Raw genomic sequence first — 20,979 nt, forward strand, 5'->3', positions numbered from 1 at the left:
CGAGTAAGGGCAGGGAGAGGGATGCATCCATATACCTGGTGAAACTCTGCTTACTGCATGATGAAGCCAAAGGGCACAGCTTGGTGACATACCCAGAAACCCTAGCCTCAAATCTCAGCAGGGCAACTGTGACTTCTGTCTTCATTAAGAGAAATTGAATTGCAGGTGCTTTGCCATTGGGGAGTCTAATAGCGAACTATAAAAGAGAAGGTAGAGCTTGGGGGTACCTGGAACTTTATCATGCCATAAAATGAGCCTGCACTCACACTATACTGCCTGCAAACAACTGCATGATTTTTGTTTTATGGGTACTATCAATTGCTGGCAGCAAGATAACCAAGGGCAGCTTGCATCGCTGACAGTCCGGGTAGCGAGGTATCTCACATGTCACTGCCTGTGCCCAGAGCTATTAAAGAGCACAAAAGGGAGGCTGGTTTCAAAGTAATCAAGGCTAAGAGCTGTAGTTCTCCCTGGCTGCTGGTCAGTACAAACTATCTCTAAGGCAGCGGTAATCTCAGGGTACAACATCTTTAAAAAGCAGTTTGTAATGAAAGGTGCTCTTGAGCTGTAAAGCAGCAGCATTTGAAATAGCAACCTTTGCTGCATGTAGCTGGGCTGCTGCGACGGGTGGGGAATTGGAGTTTTCATTTCAGGTGTTTCTCCAGTTTTGCTGCTTAGGATTTTGAGGCTTGTTTTGTTTGAGGGGTTTGGTTGGTTGGTCTTTTTAACCAAAGAAATAAACAAAAAGGAAAATTAATTTTTAAAATGTGCACAAATTGAGAGACTTGAAAAGAATATGAAGCATGAAGCTGAAGGACAGAGAAAGCACCATCTTCCTTGATCTCTGCCAAGAAACAAGGCTGACTTGTGTAGCAGCTTTTCCTTTAAGCAACAGTCAGATGCTTCAAAATAAAAGAAGAAATAACTGATATTGAACACAAGATGAAAAACTGTGTTTGTTCTTTTTAATCTAATGGTACTGTTTCCATATTACAAGGCTCTAGAAATAGATCCATCAGTTTGAGTTTATATGGCATTTCACTTTCCCCGCTGGTCCTATTCAGATGAAGCACATCCATAAAGTCCAGCCAAAGGAAACTTTAAGCTTAAAACCTCTAGGGAACAGAGCTGCCTTGCAGAGTTTCTCTGAATATGCCTGAGCAAGAAGTTGCTCCACACAAGCGTAGCTACTGGCATCACCCTTCCTGTGCTGCATGATAAAGTGCAACTTGGGTAGTTGTGAGCTGGCAATAACGTCACAATATAACCCTGTAACCCTACCGAGTTCTGCCTGCTGGTGGGCGCCTGGTGACAGTACGCCTGTAGTACTAAGGCCATGGTTTGAATGTGTGAGTAGCTGTTTACACATCAGCTGCAGCACTGACAGCACACAGTGTTATATCCACCTTTGCAGTAGAGAGCAAGTGGAAAAAAAAGATATTGATGCCAGTTAATGTCCTTGCACGCAACACTCTCCATTTACCAATTTTCATGTGCTTCCCCAGTAGGTAAGCATCATTCCCCTTGCTGTGTGCTCAGGTTGGGCAGTTTCTATATATTGCTCTTACCTAAATCCCAAAGGATGGTGGTCAGAGCTAATGCTGCCTGAAAAGCTCACATGCAAGTAGAATTTCAACAAGATATATAGAAGAAAATATGCAGGAGCTGTCACCCATTTCCTCCTGTTTTCCAGCTATCCCCACTTCTCATCTCTTCCAATGATTGTGTTTCCTCAGGTACATGCTTAGCCCTTCAGCACCAAATTTATTGTGAATTGGGCACTTGACAGTTTGATGGTCCAAACCGCTCCCGCCAAATGTGAACACGCTTGGGAATACTGGGATCTTTGTTTGTAAGCTGTGTGTGTACGCAATACTGAGCTTGACTGGTACTATTAAATCAGTCTCAAATTGAGAACAATGCATAAACATGCTTGAAAAACACAAAGTAGCATTCTCTTAGATTCACGTTAGGCATCTTGACCTGAATTTAAAAGGCATTTTTCTGTCTACACATGCAGCTAACACTCAGCAGGACTTTTCAAAGCCTCTTTGTATATTCAGGACAGAAGTACCTTTTGACTATGAGTTAAGGCCTTTAACCTGCTGAGAGGTTTTCTGCCATGGTTACATTCCCTTTGATCTTTGCATATCTAAATATCTCTGAAAATCCAGACATCCATTCAGAAAACTCAGTCCTCACTGATCCAAGTCCCTTCAGTCAACACCAATAGGCAGTTTATAAGAAATTTTTCAAATCCATCTCATATGCAAAAGAAATGCCAGTTTTACCCACTGTGTGTTGTCAAAACAGAGGACTGCAAAACACATGTAGAATGGTGCTAGAAACATATAGTACTGACTAGTTTTGCCACAGGCAAGTACAGAAAGCATGAAGTCTTTGGGAAAATAGATGTTGCAATTGCAGAGCAGGGAGGAAAGCTTATTAACTTGCCTGGGACTTTCAATAAAGGTTTAGCAGAAAAAAGCCATCCTGCTATTCACCTCCACCCAACAATTCCATGGTTTCCGTCTCACTTGACATGTGGGAGGGGGCAATGGGGATACTGGTGTATTGTGTAGTATACGCACGGAGATACGTCTTTGCAGGAAAAAGAGCCAAGGTGCGGAAAGCAAACAGCATCCACACTGCCCTGCAGCAGCTTTGCGGAGGTAAGAGCTCCAAACTGTGACAGGAAAGGCAGAAGAGTCATCTGAGGACACGTGACCAGGTTCAAACTAAATAGGATAGATGTCGTAAATGAGGATGCATCTTCTGCAGGAGCTATCTGGGCAAGTAGGCTGAGCCACCATCACAAAAGGCTACAGCTGCCAACAGCAGCAGATGCACCACCATTCCAACACCTGCTGTGAATTTGTCCTTGTCCCGTCCTCATCTCTGCAGCTGAGGCAGGACAGCAGTAGAACATCTTACTGCAGGGAAGGCAACCTGCAGGCTGCAGGTCAGAGATGAGGCTCTCTGCAACACAGTACCTCCAGATACTTAGTGTTTCAAAGAACAAAAATGGGCTATATAAGATGGCAGTGGGTAGGGGGTTATAGGTAGGGGTCCTGAGAAAGAAAGAGAAGTACATGTAGTTTAGTAACTGAACTACGCCCAAGCATCAGAGATATAGCATTCTCAGCTAGATCACCTATGCTGCTTTCCATATAGCACTTCACCCAGCTGAGATTCAACACGCAGGCTGCATTAAAATGTTGGTAGGATGACTGTACTACCAGGGGCACCCAAAGCACAGCCACAGGTTTCATCCCTACATCTACAAGCAAGGAGATTTGAGAACAGGCAGTACGCACTAGCCTCGAGTGCAACATAGGTCACTACACCATCACAGAGCTTGCAAGGCTGGTTGCAAGCCAGCATCTGGCAGTTGTGGCTGCTCCAGCCAGCCACCCACCAATCATATTTTTCAGTTCCGCATGTATAATCCTTTATGAAGCAATAAGCTGGTCACATCTTAGTGCTGGTGCCTGTTCTTCACAACGTTTAGCTAGAGGATTTAGAAGGAAGAAAAAGTCAGTAAACAAGCCAAAACGCAGCAAATAATGGGTCAAATTCTCTTGATATTTGCTGTTTGAAAGCTGCAGTGTCACACTGGCATAACTGCAGGGGCTTTTTGAAGCAGTAATTTGCAAAAGCCTAAGCAATAAAAGTTAGGGGTTTGGGTTTTTTTTTTCATTTCTCCTTTCATTGGAAAGCTTCCATCTTATATAATTGAGCCAAACTCTGGGATTTGAAAACACCATATCAAAGCCAAGGCTGGTAGAACTTCAGCTGTAAATATAAGGATGAAGCAATGGGGATAAATAATTTAAAAGCACAGTTAAAATTATGGGCATTATCAGGATGGTTCTTACCCGTGCCCTTGTTTTTTCTACACAGAAAAATCTGGAAGGTGGTGAAAGCTGGAATAAACACAAGCATGTAAGTGCAATTTAAAACAACAATGGAAAACAAGAAGGGAATTAAACCTTTGAGTAGACAGTGAGAGCTGTTGTGCCATTACAATGTACATCCTATGATCCACACAAAGCCCGAACTATATCCGTTTAACACAGAAGAGGAAAGAAACGCACAGAGTAGCTGAGCCAAAGATACGGGACAATTTTCTCTTTTCTGTTCTGCAATAGCCTGGCTGTGGCTGCAGCCCGACAGCAAAAGCTTGGTCTCGGAGCCTTGACCTTTCCAAAGGTTTACACTTCAGGGGGAGTTTCCATTCCCAACCCCAGAGCTGCAGCCGTATGGGGAGTCAGCAGCCCTGCTCTTCCTCACCAGCCACTTCCCCAGGTTTTCAGGTTCTCCTCTCCTTGTTTCAAGCCCTGTCTCTGAACACATTCCAGAGCAGCTCAACTCTGGGTTTATTTACAGATTTTACTGGCATTGCTGCCATTCCAAGTGTTGCCCTGCAGATAAAGAGACCGAGAAAAGAACCCTGCCAGCGTCAGCAAGCCAGGGAGCTGCGCTGCATCTGCAGCGCCGCTGCTACAAAACCTTCTCTCGCTAACAAAACTCATTTCACCTGTGCTTGGTAAATACACTAGTATTTATAATTTCTCTTTTATTATCTATAATCAGTGTTCAATAATTACCCAAAAGAGCCTGAAAGAGACTGTGAAGACTTTGGAGCTCGCTCACTCTCTTCTGCCCGCTGGAAACGAGTCAGTTGTGTTGCCTCTGCATTGCTAAAACCATCTACCCTGCTGCTGGTAGCGGCTGCTGGTGCAGCTCCAACAGTGCTATCGGGACAGGGAATCCTGGGGTAGAGAGGCTGTTGCTAAGGGCTTTGACACCACCTCATATAACTCTGCCCAGGGCAAGTCTAATCACTGTTGTGCTTTAAAAGCACTGATAGTTCTAGAGACTGGCTTACCCCTCACATGCCAGCATCGCCAGCACTGGGGGAGCTGGAAAAAACCCACAGCAGCCCCAGGAAATTTCTTAGGGCTGTGTGGCTTGCAGGGACAGCACCTGCCCGGGGCCAGCATCGTGCAAAATTGTTGCTGTAGCAGCTCTGTACTGAGGTTTCTGTTCACAGTTGTTTCCATCAAGTTTCCCTTTACCTTTGGATTGAAAGCTTTTGTGAGGAGGATTTCAGAGCCGCTTTCTACCCTCTTCATAAGGATAACAGGCTTCTGGGTGGGAGGAGAAATGACAATAAATCAAGCGAAAAGCAAAGGAGAGGAGATTCCTGGGCTGTCATATGCACTGACACACAAATGAGTGCCCTTAGCTTTATCTACTGACTCTCTGGCCTCTATCAGAGATTTACATCATTACCCAACTCATTTATTTCAAAGGGAGGAATCTTTCTTTGCCTTCTTGACACAGGAAAATGGAAGCAGGTGAAGAGGTAGGGTGGATACCTGTTCATCACCTCTACAAGCCAATTCAGACAGGTTTTGCTTAGAAACCCCTTCCCTCCGGTCCCAGTCCTCCAGGGCTCTCTGGCTGATGCTTTCTGAAAGCTTTGGCTCTTAACATCCACCCCAAGCATGCTTACAAGGTCACACAACCATGCTGCTCAACCCTCTCCTCACTCTACTCTGCCTGTTCTGCATTCGCTACACCTGCATCCTGCCTGAGCACAAACCTTCCACAGATTCACTACTGCTTTTCTCTCCCTTTTCTCATTCCCCCCATCTCTGTCCTCACTGAATGCCTTGGACACAACTGACTACACCCTCACCGCCCTTAGGAGGGCATTAGAAAGGTGTGGGTCTCAGTGTATGTATTGAGCATATAAAAAGCCTGACCCAAGGCAACCCGTGCACAGCAACACACCGTGTCTCAGATCAGCACTTCAGACATGAGATCTTTTGTCTTCTGCCATTAGACTTTTCTCCTTCTTTACCCTTATAGCCCTACCATCACTGGCGAAAGCCTCCCCGCTGCACCTCCAGACCTGGAGCAGCTTGCCCGCTCTTCATCTCACAGATAGCCCATCAACTTCCAGAAGTCCTCCCAAATCCTTCATTTCTTCCTAGGTTGCATATTATTTTGTAATCCTTCTAGCTCTGGTCTCACTTGTCTTTGTTTTGATTTATTCCACTCTGTTCTGTCTGTGCTGCTTACAAAATGCCTAGCGTAACCAGTACGTGCCAGCCTTGACCTATCCTCCTGTGGCACTGTCACACTCAGCTGCAAGGAATCACGGTGAATATTAACAATTCATTTAACTCTGGGAAATGCTCTGAGATGCAACTAGTTTATGAAATTAGGTCCTACCTCCCATTTGGATGGGAGCAACAGTGGTTTCCCCAGCTACGTGGGCGATACATCTCACAGAGAGCTTTTAAGAGGCAATGCGACTGCAGTGCAGCGAAGCACCCAAGTGTTAGCTTTAATCTAGTTAGCACAGACACCAGCAGCGAGACAGATACAGCAACATGAACAATGCTCCCAGACTGGATAATATGTCCTAGGAAGCTTGGGTAGCCCACGCTGGAAGCCCTGCTGCAAGCCTTAACAGCTGTTAGCAGAATGAGGTAAATAAAACCTAGGGCGGAGAGAATTTCCCACCCAAGGAGCACAGAGTCGCCTGCAGTATAGATATACCCAAAGCCATCACGTGAGGTCGGCCACAAATTGCATCTGCCATAGCCACTGGGTGTGGAAAGTCAAGAACCTGAGAACAGCAGCAACTTGCCCTCATACCATCTTTCCAAATATAACCTGCTAGCTCACAGTGGAAGAAATAATGGGCAAGCAAAGAAAGACCTTAGACTGAAAGCATTGTTTCTTTTCCAGACTGTTACCTCTACCTGAATTAATGTAAAACATAAGCTAGACCTAAAGGAAAAAAACCCAATGATCTCTTTCCAAATAACAGTCTCACTAAGTGGGTCCATTTATAAACCACTTCCTCCGTTCCCATGACATGCCGTTAAGCTCAGAAGTGGATTTCTCTTTATGTAGTGTTCATTCACCAATCTTTTATGCCACGGAGGTGGGTGGATTTGTCCTTAATCTTGCCATTCCAGAGGCTACCAAGAGATGGCGCCAGGGTTTCTGTATGCAACGTGTTTACCCAGCCATCTGGAACAGCCTTGCTATTCCTCTCTGCCTCATCAACTCTTCATCTATTTTCAAATCTCATCTGAAAGCACCTCTTTCTCCTTTGCCTCTGCCTCTTAATTTTTCAATTTCTCTCATCTGCTGCTATTAACGGTACAATGGCAGTAAAGTATAATTCTGAAATGTAACTCTATTTACTCTGCAAAGCAGCCCTGAGATACCATCAGTCTGAAATGAGATTTTCTAACTTATTATTAATATTAGAACAGGTCAATCTTTGAGAGAAACCATACAGACCACAGAAAGAACAGAGGAGAGGAAACTGCATAAAACTGGGACACCTTTGCCTCCAAGATAATTTCTTCTATTACAATGGCTCATTGCATTAGATTTGAAGACTAGGCTTTACTTACTTATCTCAGTGATGGACACATGTCTGCTCCATGTTATCTGAGATATTGGTCAAGTTAAAAAGATGCTTGATATACACAAGAATTTTAAAGACAACCCTTTTCCCCTTGTTGATGATGGCATCATCTCATTCAGAACACTATTTACCAGTTCTATTTAGCAGGAATTCTAGGCTAAATCCCATATAGATCAAGGCCAGATGGGAAGCATGTCATTTAGTTGTGACATAGCTCAAAAGAAAATTTCAGCCCCTCCTGTGAATTTTCCACAGGGATCAAATAAACCAAACAGAAATTTGAGAATAAGCAGGCACTAAACATTGATTAATTCTGACCACATTCCAATAGAATCATGTGTTACTTTCCAATTAAATATCCAAACCACTCAACACGATTAATGGCAAAACACAGACTAACAAGTGGAATTAAGGATGATTTGCTTTTGATGTCCTATCAGGAACCATTGCCAAATAAACAAAGGCATAAAGCTGTATGTGGAGCATTTCTCAAAAAGAAGCAGTCACAACAGCTCCCATATCAGATTGCAGAGGAACTAATCACCATGTTGGTCTGTCGAGTTTCTTCTCATTCCCAAAATATTGGCTGGCAGTGACCATGCAACATGTTCTTCTGTTCAAACAGAAAGCAGCTGAAAGTTTAGGACAATCCAGGAGATGGAACTGTAGCAAATGTATATGGTGGTCTACCAGCAAGAAGTTATCCAGGATTAAGCCTGAGGAAATTCTTAACAGCCTGCGCTGGGTCTAGGTTGCATTTGCAATTAGATCTCTTCCATTTGTCTTTCCATCCTTCTTAACGGAAGACGTAAGTCTAGTATTCAGGTCATCCCTGCTACACATCTCCTCTTCTTCTTTGTCTAAAAGAGACATAGCCCACTGCTGTTCCAATTTCTTCTGCTGTTGTTAAGGTCACAGGAGGTCACTTTTACAAGTATTTGCCGATGTGGCAGCTTGGTCACTTTTCAACACTATGGGCTCAACACTTACATTTTATCTTGCATGAAAAGCACCAGTTCCAAGATGAGAAAACAGAATCTCAGCTGTGTGCAAATAGGTTTTATAGAAAAGCAGAGTAATACATATATATATATATAAATGTATAGTCGTATATTGACTATATATTCATACAGTCAACACCTATTTTGAAACTATATACAGCCTCTTAACTTATATTTTCAGCACTTCCAGGGCTTTCATATTCCCCTTGGTCAATCTGACACAACGTCTGATTAAATAGGGACCCATCAGAACTGGGCTTTTAGCTTTAGATGTGCCTTCTTGATCACCTTGACATTCCTCTCTTCGCTTGCACAAGCTCTGCTTTCAGTGCTTCAGTAAAAACCTTTTCAGCTCACATTGTGACAGAAGCATGTGACACAGGAACCACTGACCAGCCATGGCAACAGTGTCATCGTTATTCTTGCACATTTCAGATTCACGAGTCACTCCCCACCTCAGATCGCCCCTGAGCACACATCACCAAAGACAAGGCACCTGGTGCTCTTATTTCCTCCTGCGTTTTGAGCCCTAACGCTAGCTGGGGAGGACTGCATTTTCCACATCTCTCTCAGCAACCATCTACCTGAGCCCACCTTAAACGCTCATCACGCTGCTTCCAAGCTAACCCCTCCAGACTCAGCCTCCACTCAGCAGAGAGAAATAAATGCTTCCAAGCCACCTGAAGCTTCTAGAGGCAAACATTTGATACAGGGGAAGAAAACTTGCTTCTTTTCTCCTTTAGCATGTGAGGAGTCCAGATATCCACCCCGGATGGAATAGAGTTACACAAGAGGATTTCCTTCCTTTAATGGAAAGAAAGATTATGGGCAAGGGTCTGTGGAGCTGGGACCATTCAATCAGCACCAAACATAAGAAGAATTGCGATCAAATGTCAGAAGTGGGCAATGCTGGACATGAGCAAAAGCAGATAATTTCTGCATATCACATTTTTGAGTGAATTCATTTGGCACCATTCCCAGACCTTTTTTATTCACTTTCCACTTTTAATTAAGTAGTCAAACTTTACTGGAACAGCCCAGTGTAGAAAGCCAAGGTTTGTGAATGCTCACAGAAGGAGAGGTTTAATTCTGACAAATACTCATTCTTGCGGCAATCTCTCATATGAGGTTTATGCAAACACTCACCATTAGCCAGCTCTGCACAGTGTGGTAAATAGATGTACTCACAAAAAGCTTTGAGAAACAAAGACATTTTAAAAGACTTTCTAAATTGCTTTTAATAAAACTGCAGAAATAAGACTGCCTGCCAACCTTTTAACAGAAAAAAAATAACATAATGGAGGCAACAACCCAGACACAGGTCACACCATCATTTTCCACATAGGAAGGAATCATAAATTCTGGGGGTTTATTTTGACTCACTTTGATAAACTGCATTCAGCTTGAGTAGTCCTAGAAGAGGCCAGCACAACACATAGCCACGGACAACACAGAGCCTCCAGCGCCGTTGGCCTGACGTGCCAGCAGCCTGGGGAGGATACCTGATGCTTGGCCATGTGGAGACAGCGTCCTACAGAAGGGACCCAGCTCCTGGTTGGCCAAAGGAAAAAAAAAAAAAAAAAAATCTACCACTGTAACATTCTGCATCCAGCTGCTCACAACACATCCAAAAATCTCACAGAACAAGTAAGTTGGGAAAACGAGCGAGGGTGTTGAAAGGGATGACACTGGAAAGCAAGGGAAGGGTAGAAGATATGGAACATATGGGGAATAAAAAAGGTGAAAGGAGCAGGGACCATTGCACTGTGTGGGACATCAGGGATGTTGCATTAGAGAAGGTGTTGATGGAGTGAAGATTTCAGTGTCACACACACTCGCATCAGATATCCCAGCTACTGGCATAAACAGAACATCACCTTGCTTTATTTTACACTGTCCCTATAAAAGGTATCAGAAAACTCTCTGCAGCACAGCATTATGAGAGATGAGCAAGACAGCCTGAAGTCTCCATCTCTTGGATTTCACAGTGCTTAAGAGTTCTCTAAACCTCAGCGAGTTTCACAATTTTTTCGTATGTCTCTTACTTCAGATATGGGTTGTCCTGGGGAGATCCATACAGTCATGGCACCAGCAACCTGAACACCTCAAACGCCCAACTAAGACCAATAAAGTCCATGAGTCACAGTCTCAGGGGAATCAGAGCTACTTGGCATGCACCCAGAGAAGGTCAATTGGAGCATGGGAGACTATTTCTAAATAACCCAGAGCTTTGCCACTGCAAAAAATAAATAGGACTCTGTATCTTGTTTCCACATCTTAGCTGGCTAAATAAATAGCTCTCATAGTGCACTCTCCAGGGCAGATTCTTAAAGTGACCTTGGTCCTGCTGCTGCCCAGAACAGGAGAATGCGGGTGTATCCACAAGAGAAGTGGTGCCTTTCCAATGCTGTATTCCTGGCAGCTGATCAAAGAACAGGGATAATCTCAGCCCCCACAGCTGCCAGCTGTTCCTACCCAGCAGGAAGGCAAACGATGGTGGCACATAGTTACGAAATGGAGAGAAGGTATCAAGAGCAAATACAAAAGGAGGATCAGAGGCTTGCTGGCAGGACATGGGAGTTTTCCTCCGTAGGCAGGTTACAGATAAGTGTTCTCTTCAAGTTCTGTCCAGATGACCAAGACGAAGCAGATGTTTTTGTCACCAGCTAACTACGCAAAATAACCCGCTGCAGATTTCAGCATAGCCACAGCAACTTCGGAAGAGCCACACCAGTGTCAGATGACCAGGAGCACATGCTGAACTAGACAAAGCACGTGACCCCTTTTTATTTCTTTCTCCCCATCTCAAAAAAAAAGTACATAATCTTCCTCCCCCAGTCACCCTACAAGTTATTAACTAAAACAGCTCAGAGAAAAACACGACATTTTCCCATGTACCCACCTCCATTTTCTGATGAATTCTAAAGACGCCCAGGATTTTCAGACCATAGCTATCCCAGGCATTCACTAATACTGGGAAAAAAGATTTGTAACCCACCCTACATCCCAGACTAGTAGTCTCAGGACTTAAATTCTTACCAGTGACACCTCTTGAAACCACTATTCCCCAGTGAGAAGAGTGTTTCCAAACAGACTGCAAGCAAGTACAAACCCTACCAAATAATAAGAGACTAGTGCCTTTAAATAGGTTGCAAGCCTTTTTTTGAAATAGAGCAGGTTTGTGCGCTTCTTCTGATATAAACCAGCCTGTCTCCACTGAGCCATTGACCTTCTCAGCTGCTTCTAGTTATTAAACGAAACAAGCGGCTCTGAGCACTAGGCAGGCCAGCTGAGTGTCTACCAGGCTTCAGCTGATTTATGGCTCTTGCTCGTTAAACCAAGTGTAGGTGGGGACCACATCACCTTTTTCTATGAGCTGGGTCCCAGGAAAGATTTTATCTTCCATTTGCATATAAAAATATGCTTTAAGAACACAAATATCTTAAGGAAAAAAAGGAAATTGGGAAACTGAAGTAGCAATGAGGATGCTGAGGTAGGCAATGATTAATGTATAACATACCTTTCCCCAAAGGGAAAATAAATCCAAACTTTTCAGCTGTAAATAAAATGGCCTATTAGAAATAAAACCGGAGTTTTATCGAGGGGAAATTTTGAGTTTGCACTTTCTGCAGGGGGTGTATATGTCCCAAGTGGAAAAAAAGGTCCATTGAGGAGTTCAAAACAATTCTTCTACAATCAGATAGAAGAAAGAAAAACCCAGATATTGCACGTTAACAACCTGGAATCATTGAAATAAAAAGCAGTGTGTTTCTTTGAAGGGTATTTCTTTCCCTTTCTGCTAAGAAATGAGTATTCTAGACCACTTTAGAGCCTATGTTACAACTGTCCTCAGCAGCACTAGCTGCATTTCCAAATGAATCTCAGCAAAAAGCCAGGCTGGAAATGCGTGACAGATACCAAGTTTTCTACTTCCCTCAGAGGAAACAGCGAGTGCAAAAGGCAGCTTTGCACAAAATTCTTCTAAAAAACCTTTACACAGCCAGCCCCATTGCTTAACAGAGAACAGATACAGGCCCAAGTCCCATTACACACAGATCCTGGCCCATGAGGCTATCACAGCAGTAGAGCTAACGCTAGTTTAATCACAGCCAACACTTCCACAGGAAGGAAACTAAGGAATCGAGTGGAATTTGCTTTCCTAGTTAACCCAGCTCTGGGTGTAACTCATCCTGGGCATCCCTGTCATACATAAAGAGTTCTCTGGGCTCCCTGACTCTTAAAGATTGAAGTTATAACATGAGGTCTGAGGGTTATCTTACAAGGTGCTCAGATATCCTAGGAATAATATCCTAGCAATAATATTCTAGTAATAATATTATTTGGGTTGGGTTGGGTAGTGTCCAAACCCCCTTGTAGGAAACATCCTGATACTATGCTTTTGGACAGACCATGCCAAAGAACCACAGGTACTCTGCCTAAGAGAGAACTGAAGCTGTGAAGCAGTTCCAGGTGCTTAACAGTATACTAGAGAGCCAAAAATGCAGGCAAAATTGAGCTGGCTTCCATTAACAAGGCAGCTGCAGGAAGCTGTGCATCTGCTGGGCCCACTCAGTATCTTATTTAGCAAAGTAAACCGCTAAAATTTTTTTATAGCCCCAGATATGTAGGCAGAACTGGAAGAATGCTGCATTTAGCAAATAACAGTACCATATGTGTACACGCAAGTTCATCACTTGCGGCTAGTGGAAATTAATTCAAATTGCTTCCCATGCAATGTATTGTGTAACTGGCGGTACTGGGAGAACTGGTACCAGACCTTGATGATAACAGCAGGATGGACATTGTGTACTAGTGCCCTTATACAGAGTGACTGACCCCTAGTTCAACCATAGCTAAGCAAATACCGGTCAAACTGTTGTGCCATGTCTGTCCATCCAATTCTCACCTACATGCTCAAACTAAAGCTACTTCCTCAGTAATCAGCTGCCATGAATTGTGTCAGGTCCACGCAGAAGCCCAAACTGACTGAATGTTGCCACGTCCTTGCTGAGATGTGCATGAACAAGTGGGGACTATGTGCTCCACAAGGCATTCCATGTCTAAGCAGGAGAGCTGGCAGGTTCTGTGTTGCTTAAGCAAATGGGATTGTGTGGGCACAGCTCATAGCAGTAAATTCTGCCTCCTGTTTGTAATGAGCAAGCCCCAAAAAATGTGGTATGTCCTTCTGTGGGTGTTTTCTACGTTACAAAGTTTGCCTTGAAAGACATCTGAGGAAGTGGTCAGAATGGACAATTCGGGGACTAATGTTCAGCGTTAAGGTGTAGATATAAAAGGGACTTGCTGTCTTCAGAAAAAAACTATTTGAAATATTTGGGATGGGCTTTAAAACAGACCTAGATTAATCCTGCCAAGAACTGTCACACTTCAAAAATATCACGATGACCTGATCACAACTGTCTGCAAAAGAAAGATGAGGCACCACTGCCACGATGCCACTGTACCTGTCCCCAGACCAGTGGTGGCAGCAGGCTCTTGCTAAGGGGTAGGCAGAGCAGTTTGTCTGCTGCCAGTACATGCTTCTCAAAATCCAGTCCTTATTGGGTGATACCTTGCAATCAAACTGCCATCGCTGTATAGGGTACGCTACAAATCAATGGCCACCAGCATGAATCATATGATGAATCACAGTATTAACGTGTCCTTCAGGGAACTATTTCTGCCTCTTAAAAAACCCTGCAGATTTAACGTGAATGGAAATTGGGCATCCGTTTCTGATTTCTTTGCCTCTTCAAGTGGAACCAAAATTTTATTTCTCGCTGTCCTGGAAAGATGAGTTCCCTTGGGGCTACCGCCTACCTGACTGTCCTGACGTGTCTCTTGCTGTAGGGGGTGATGACTTTGAAAAGCAACTCCATGGCTCCATTGATGCCAAGCGTAGTTCCTGTGGTAACTGAGCCAATAAAAGAGAAAAGCAGTCAGATCTGAAGCAGGTGGTCTGCAATACTGTGTTTAGAGGTGATGTGGAGAAGGGGGTAGCTGCCCCTGTGGCAATGAGCAGATTCTCTGGGCTCCCAGCTGGGCTTCAGAGGTCACTTTACAAGCACAGAAGCTGAAGCACAAAACTGTGGACACAACCTGAGACAAGATCAGATGCAAAAGCAGTCTTGCAGTTCTTCCCTGAGTTCCCAAAGCCCCTTTTCCTGTAAAAATTTTACTTACCAGAGGACAAATCACAGTTAAATATGTAATAAACTGTTAAATAGTAAATCCCAGCAAAATGACAGGGCTCAAATTCATCCCACATTTCCCACAGGCAACTCCATGAGGACAGCTTATTTCACAGGGGCATGGAGGGCAGAGTTTTTCTTTCTGTGCTATTATTCAGCAGTATGGAAGGGGCTTTCAGCAACCTGGGCTGGTGGGAGGTGTCCCTGTCCATGGCAGGGGGCTTGGAACTAGGTGGTCTTTAAGATCCCTTCTGACTCAAACCGTTCTATGATTCTGTAGTTTTGGGGGTCAGGAGTGTTTCTGAATGCAGCTTAATTTCAGCTAGGCCATTAAAGCTATTACCTTTAACACAACTGGTTGCAGAGATTGTGAAGGGAGTAACCCAGAGCAAAGAACCGATGTGTGTGACAAGGAGTCATCTTTTCTGCTTTCATAACTAAGCGCTCTCAGATTTTTATATGCTTCTGGATCCTCTTTAGTTCCACCCCATAAAAATAAGGTTGGGAGTATGTAATCTCCTGGTTTGGTACCACATCCCCACAGATCTACACCTGACCTCTCCCATTGCTTCCCAGCTGGGACACAGAGCCCCCAAAGTCAGCGTTACCTCTGGAGGGGGAAGCACATCTGGAGAATGCTGGATATACCTGGAGAGGGACAGAGACGCTCCAGCAAAGGAGCAGAGGTGGTGTTCTGGCGTCTGAGATTAACAGCAAGGAGGCCAGGCTGCAGTGTGCATCCTAAAACCTCTGCAACAACTGCAGCTGAGCTGAGATGCAGGTGCACTGAAGCAGGGAGCAGGGAAGCGTGCAGATTATTTTGGGTGGGAGGCAGCGCAGGGTCACTACACAGCTGTGAAACCCAAATAAAGGCACATTTCAGCTTCTGGCCTTGGCTGCATTTTCCGTTACACTCAGCCTTTCAAATACTGCTTATCACAGGGAGAGGGCTTGAATGTTGAGGCTTGGCTGCTTGCCTGAGAAAGTCCATTGCATGAAGCTAGCTCCCGTACTGATAGAAGGGACCTGCAGGGCTGGGCGCCAGGAGTGCTAAATCTTAGGATGCATATAGCAGACTGCAGACAGGATGGCCGTCAAGAATTATCTGCTGGGTGAGGGATGTGGGGAAGAAGAGGAAAGAGTCAGAGTCAGCAAAGAGAAATTTGTGCTGACAAATGCAGTGCTCTATAGCCGGGCAAGCCTGTATGAATCTGTACTGATCCTGGGAGAGAATACTGGAAATCCCATCGCTTGAATCATTTAATATGAGGGCATTGCCAAGCAAGAAAGGCTGGGACAGTGCATGGGGTGGGGGATAGGAGGGATACTAGGTGGAAGACCAGGATCTAATATGTAATGCCTGAGGGACCTTGAACGAGTAGCTAATTTCTCTCTCCCTGTTTCTCCACCTGTATTTTCCTTCCTTGGGAGCTGCTCTGAGGATCAATACAATCAACAACAGTGAGCCATTAGGCTGTTATGGTAATGGGAACTGCATAGAGACTTAACGTACCCAAGTCTCAAAGCAAAGGAATCGACTCCCTGTATTCTAGAATAGGAGAACACTGCCGTTAATATTTTTCTCTACAGTGCTTTTATTTTCATAGTCCATAGATGAAATACACTGTAAAGGCTGTATAGCCCCCGTGGGGACCACCTCTTTCTATGGTCGTTCTGGCTTTTGTGCCTGATTCTGTATATTAACAGTGCATTCAGGCAGTAACCTTAATCAGGAATGATGTTTCTTTGCACTGAAATGAGTAAACAAGAACTCTGACAGTTGTCACAGAGAGGAAAAGAGGAAAATGCAGGAACTCACCATTAGAAGCACAAACCCGCAGGACCCAGAGGCAGTGGATGAGGTGCAGGTGGTGACCCAGGTTTCTTCTTATGAGGCTCAGTATTATATCAGTTGCTTCTGCCTTCTGCACTTTCAGCCCAAACTTCCTATCTGTGAAAAGCAAATAACTATTACAAAGACCAGATCTCTGCAGCAGTGCTGATAAACATATTTGCACCCAATCTTATAAATCAAGATCTCATAACAAATGCATTCAAATGTATCAATGAGTTAGATCAACATTATTCTCACTGAAAACAGGAAAAAAAAACCAAAAGCATCGAGTCCCTCAGGCATGTCAGCTGCAACGCCCAGCTTGGTGTCATCTGCAAATTTTCTGAGGGTGCATTCGATCCCACTGTCTATGACATTGACAAAGATATTTGACAGTACTGGTCACAATACAGACCCCTGAGGGACACCACTTGTCACTGATCTCCATCCAGACATTGAACCATTGACCGCTACCCTCTGGGTGCAACCATCCAGCCAATTCCTTTTCCACTGAATAGGTCATCCATCAAGTCCATATGTCTCCAATTTAGAGAGGAGAACGTTGTGGGGGACAGTGTCAATGGTGTTACAGAAGTCCATAGATGACATCCTTATCTCTTCCCTTGTCCACCGATCATAGAAGGCCACTAGGTTGGTCATACAAGACTTGCCCTTGGTGAAGCCATGCTGGCTGAGTCAGATCACCTTCCTGTGCTCCCTTTGCCTTAACCTAGCTTCTAGGAGGCTCTGTTCCATGATATTGCCAGGCACAGGGGTGAGCCTGAGAGGCTGGTAGTCCCCAGGGTCCTTCTTTCTACCCTTTTTAGCAATGGGTGCAGTGTTTCCCTTTTTCCAGTCACCAGGGACTTCACCTGACTGCCATGACTTTTCAAATATCATGGAGAGTGGCTTGGCAACTATATCAGCCAATCCTTCAGGATTCTGGGATGTATCTCATCAGGTCCCGTAGACTTATGTATGTTTGTGTTCCTCAGGTAGTCTTGAACCTCATCTTCTCTTACAGTGGAGGGACTTTCCTCCCCCAGTCTCTGCCTTGATGTCCATCCACTCAAGAGGTGTGGGAATGGAGGTGGCCAGTGAAGGCTGAGGCAAAAGTGTTGTTGAGTACCTCAGCCTTCCCCTTGTCCGTTGTTACTAGTTTGCCGGTTGTGTTCATCAGGAGGAATACACCTTCTTTGACCTTCCTTTTCTAGCTGACATAAGTATAGAAGCCCTTCTTACTATTCTTTGCATCCCTTGCCAGGTTTGGCTCAGCTGCACCTTGGCCTTCCTGAGCCCATCCCTACGTAACTGGACAATGTCCCTGTACTCTTGCCAGCATACCTGACACTGCTTCCACTGCCTGTGCATTTCCTTCTTGCTCTTTAGTTTGACCAGCAGGTCTTGACTCAGCCATGCCAGTCTCTTGCCTTCCTTTCCCGATTCTTACATATGTGGATTGAGAGCTCTTGTACTCTACGGAAAGTGTCCTTAAAGAACTGCCAGCTCTGTTCTCCCTTATCCCTGAGGGCAGTTTCCCGGGGGCCCCTATTGACTAATTCCTGCAACAGCTGGAAGTTTGTTTTCCTAAAATCCAGGGTCCTGGCTTTGCCTCTCCCATACCCCTCAGGACTGTGAAATCTACCAGTACGTGATCACTGCCAATCTTGACATGCACCGCAGCACGGTGGCTTTCAACTCCTCCTGTTTGTTGCCCATGCTGCATGCATTGGTGTAGAGGCACTTCAGCTGGGCTGTCAGCCCTGTCACCTTTTTTCCTTTGAGGTATTTCATCAGAGTTTCCCTGTTGGCCCCGTTACCTCAGGAGCCCATGGGTCACCTCTGTAAGACTTCAGGTGTGCTTCAGTGTACCCAGCACGTCTTGGAGCAACAGGCTGAGGGCCCTTGCTAGCATCCCATCCCTCTAACCTTGACATGTTGGCCCACAGCTTGTCATGGGCTGGTGTGATATCCCCTCACCCTTCAAGTCTAGTTTAGAGGTCTGTCAATCAGGAAACATCAAGCAAATTTTCTTCTGGGAGGACTTTTAGCCACAAGGCCAACCCAAAGCAGAACAGGGGTGAAAGCTGTGTTTAGAAACAGCTCTACGCACAGATACGCCCTCCCTGTCCTGTCCCAGGATCTCTACCTGGCCAAACCACAGACAAGCAGCACACCCCCGACGAATAAACTCACAGCTGTCTATCAGGCACTTCCCAGCGCTGATTACTGCTGGGGCCATCCATTAGTTTTGAGCCCCCCACCCAAAGAGCCCCCCACGGCTCAGCAGTACCTCGCTGGCCGACCCTGGCCAGCAGGCGAAGCAGGGGCAGGAGGGTGCTGAGGTCGGGCGGCTCGGTCCGGGCAGCGGCAGCGAGAGCCTGCAGCAGCGCCTCGCTGCCCCCTTTGCTGATCACGTACTGAATCCTCCGGCCGGTCCCTGGGGAAAAGAGGAGAGACTCTGCTCAGGGCATCCTTTCCTTGAGCCGCTGCTGTCGCAAACCCTCACCCCGCATGGAGCACACAAAGCTCCCATGACCTTCCAACGATGTTTTGCAGCTATAAACCCAAGGGCATCTGCTGAACTGATCGTGAATCTCAGGTGCCCCTGGACTAGAGGCATGGCTAATGGCTGCATGGTGAAACTGTGCACGCTACTGCCTCTTGCTCTGGCAGTCATTATCTTTACAAACCCACGTCCTGCAGTTTTTCATTGTGCATTGAAATGCAACAGAGAGGAATAAGCAGAGACACCAACAGGTTTCAAAGGAGCAGAAGGCTCAGTGATCTTTTCTTAGATACTGGAAATTAAACAAGCAAAGGACTAAAGCTGCAACGGGCTTTTGCCAAATGAAAAGGAATCCTAGGGAAGCTTTGGAGACAGATTTCAAACAAATCCAGGTATCCAAAGAAACCACACGCTAATCCTGCGAGCCCTACTGTGTCAACAAACATTGATCCATGGGCAACTTCAGCTGCAACTTCAGGCTCCATGGATGGAGGAAGCCGCAGGCTCAGCTCCTGGTGGGTGACAGCACTTCCTACCTCCCAGGCAGGGAGCCCATCCCGCTAGTGGGAACAGCACTGCAGGGCTTCGGAAGAGGGGCACCGCGATGTCTGCGGTGGGCTCAGAGGAGCAGGGAAGGCAGGAGGCTCCAGCACTCACCACTGCAGCCTCCGCAGCCCAGCTCACGGGGTTCAGAATTGTTTAGCAAATGACACTTCTGAGGTGGAGCAGGAAGGAAAAGAAACTCCTTTTTTTAAATTTTTTTTTCCCAGTTCTTTTGCCAATTCATTTATTTTCTCATGTGGCTCAGGCACAGGCAGAGACGTGCCTTCCCTGCAGCCCTGAGGTGGAGGTGCCTGCCGTGGAGATGCTGAGCTCTCTCCATCAGAGTCCTTGTGCCCTGGGAAGCCAGGCTCCTCTCCCTGTCCCACAGCCCTCTCTCCAATGGCACTGGTGAACATTTCCAGTGGCTGACTGCCAGAGTTTATGAAATACTTTGAAACTCATGGGCATCTTTTAAGCAAAAAAATAAGATTGAGACTCTCTCTGAATCTTTTTTTTTTCCTTTAACCTACTAAAAAAGCTCAGTTTTCCAAACACAGGAGTAAAGACTGCTGATCTATGGACACAATTCCTGTTTTCTTCACCTTGCAAACATCTGGCCAAGTTTATGCAAGTATGAATTCCCTGACCTATTTGAAGATCCCTAGCCCACAGGCATTGCCTCAGACCTTTGCTTCCTTACCCAGAGAGAGCAGGTCAGTGAGGACACTAAGAACACTCAGGATGACATCCTTGTCACAGGAGCTCTGAAATGGAAACACACCAAATTTAGGGATCAGTTCAGAACAGCAAATTTCAGGCTACACAGGGTTGCAGCGCATCATGCAATCTAGAGGCACAGAGATCCTTGTTTGATACTGAGTACTTTTTGTGCCATCTGGCCAGTGAAATGTGGAACCATACTGATAACACATTTTAAAAACCTCTGACAGACATACTGATCATACTACACAACATCCTTAAAATTATATATTCTTAGATAATTCTTAGATTTAATAGACAGTAGCATTTCTGCAAGGTTTACATCTAAATTCTAAATTACATCTCTCTTTCTTGGTTTGGTCTGCTACCTCAAAGTTGAGGAAATTCTGTATCACACAGAAATGACAGATGTGGGGTGCTCTTCCATGACAGCATCCCTTCTTACTGGGAGTTGAAGAATAATATCTTTAAACTATATTAATCTCATTTACAAGAAAATTCTCCCGTCTTTGCAGCTTTGCAGCTATAGCCACAAGGAAGCCTGGAATTTGGGGACCAGAAAGATGCCCTAAACTTATTTTTAATCAAGACCAAGTAACCATCACACCTTGACATCACACATTCTGCTTTAGATTCGCTTTAAATTTTGCACTAGAGGAAAAAGATATACTGTATTTGCAGAGAAGGAAACACATGATATCTACCACCCATGAGACACAAGA

General features: G+C 45.1%; 1 protein-coding gene across 1 annotated transcript in view; it reads right to left on the minus strand.

The window, feature by feature from the left end:
- Positions 1-20,456, minus strand: part of AGBL1 (AGBL carboxypeptidase 1) — a 273,101-nt gene extending 252,645 nt beyond the window's left edge. Inside the window, exons 1-5 of the mRNA XM_005242455.2 lie at positions 20,421-20,456; positions 20,238-20,301; positions 18,779-18,925; positions 16,471-16,602; positions 14,281-14,374 (exon numbers count right to left, since the gene is read on the minus strand). Coding sequence (XP_005242512.1) covers positions 14,281-14,374; positions 16,471-16,602; positions 18,779-18,925; positions 20,238-20,301; positions 20,421-20,456 — 473 coding nt within the window. The remainder of the gene's footprint in view (positions 1-14,280; positions 14,375-16,470; positions 16,603-18,778; positions 18,926-20,237; positions 20,302-20,420) is intronic.
- Positions 20,457-20,979: the final 523 nt, after the last annotated feature.

The sequence above is a fragment of the Falco peregrinus genome, chromosome 1, assembly GCF_023634155.1.
Source record: "Falco peregrinus isolate bFalPer1 chromosome 1, bFalPer1.pri, whole genome shotgun sequence".
Lineage (NCBI taxonomy): Eukaryota > Metazoa > Chordata > Aves > Falconiformes > Falconidae > Falco > Falco peregrinus.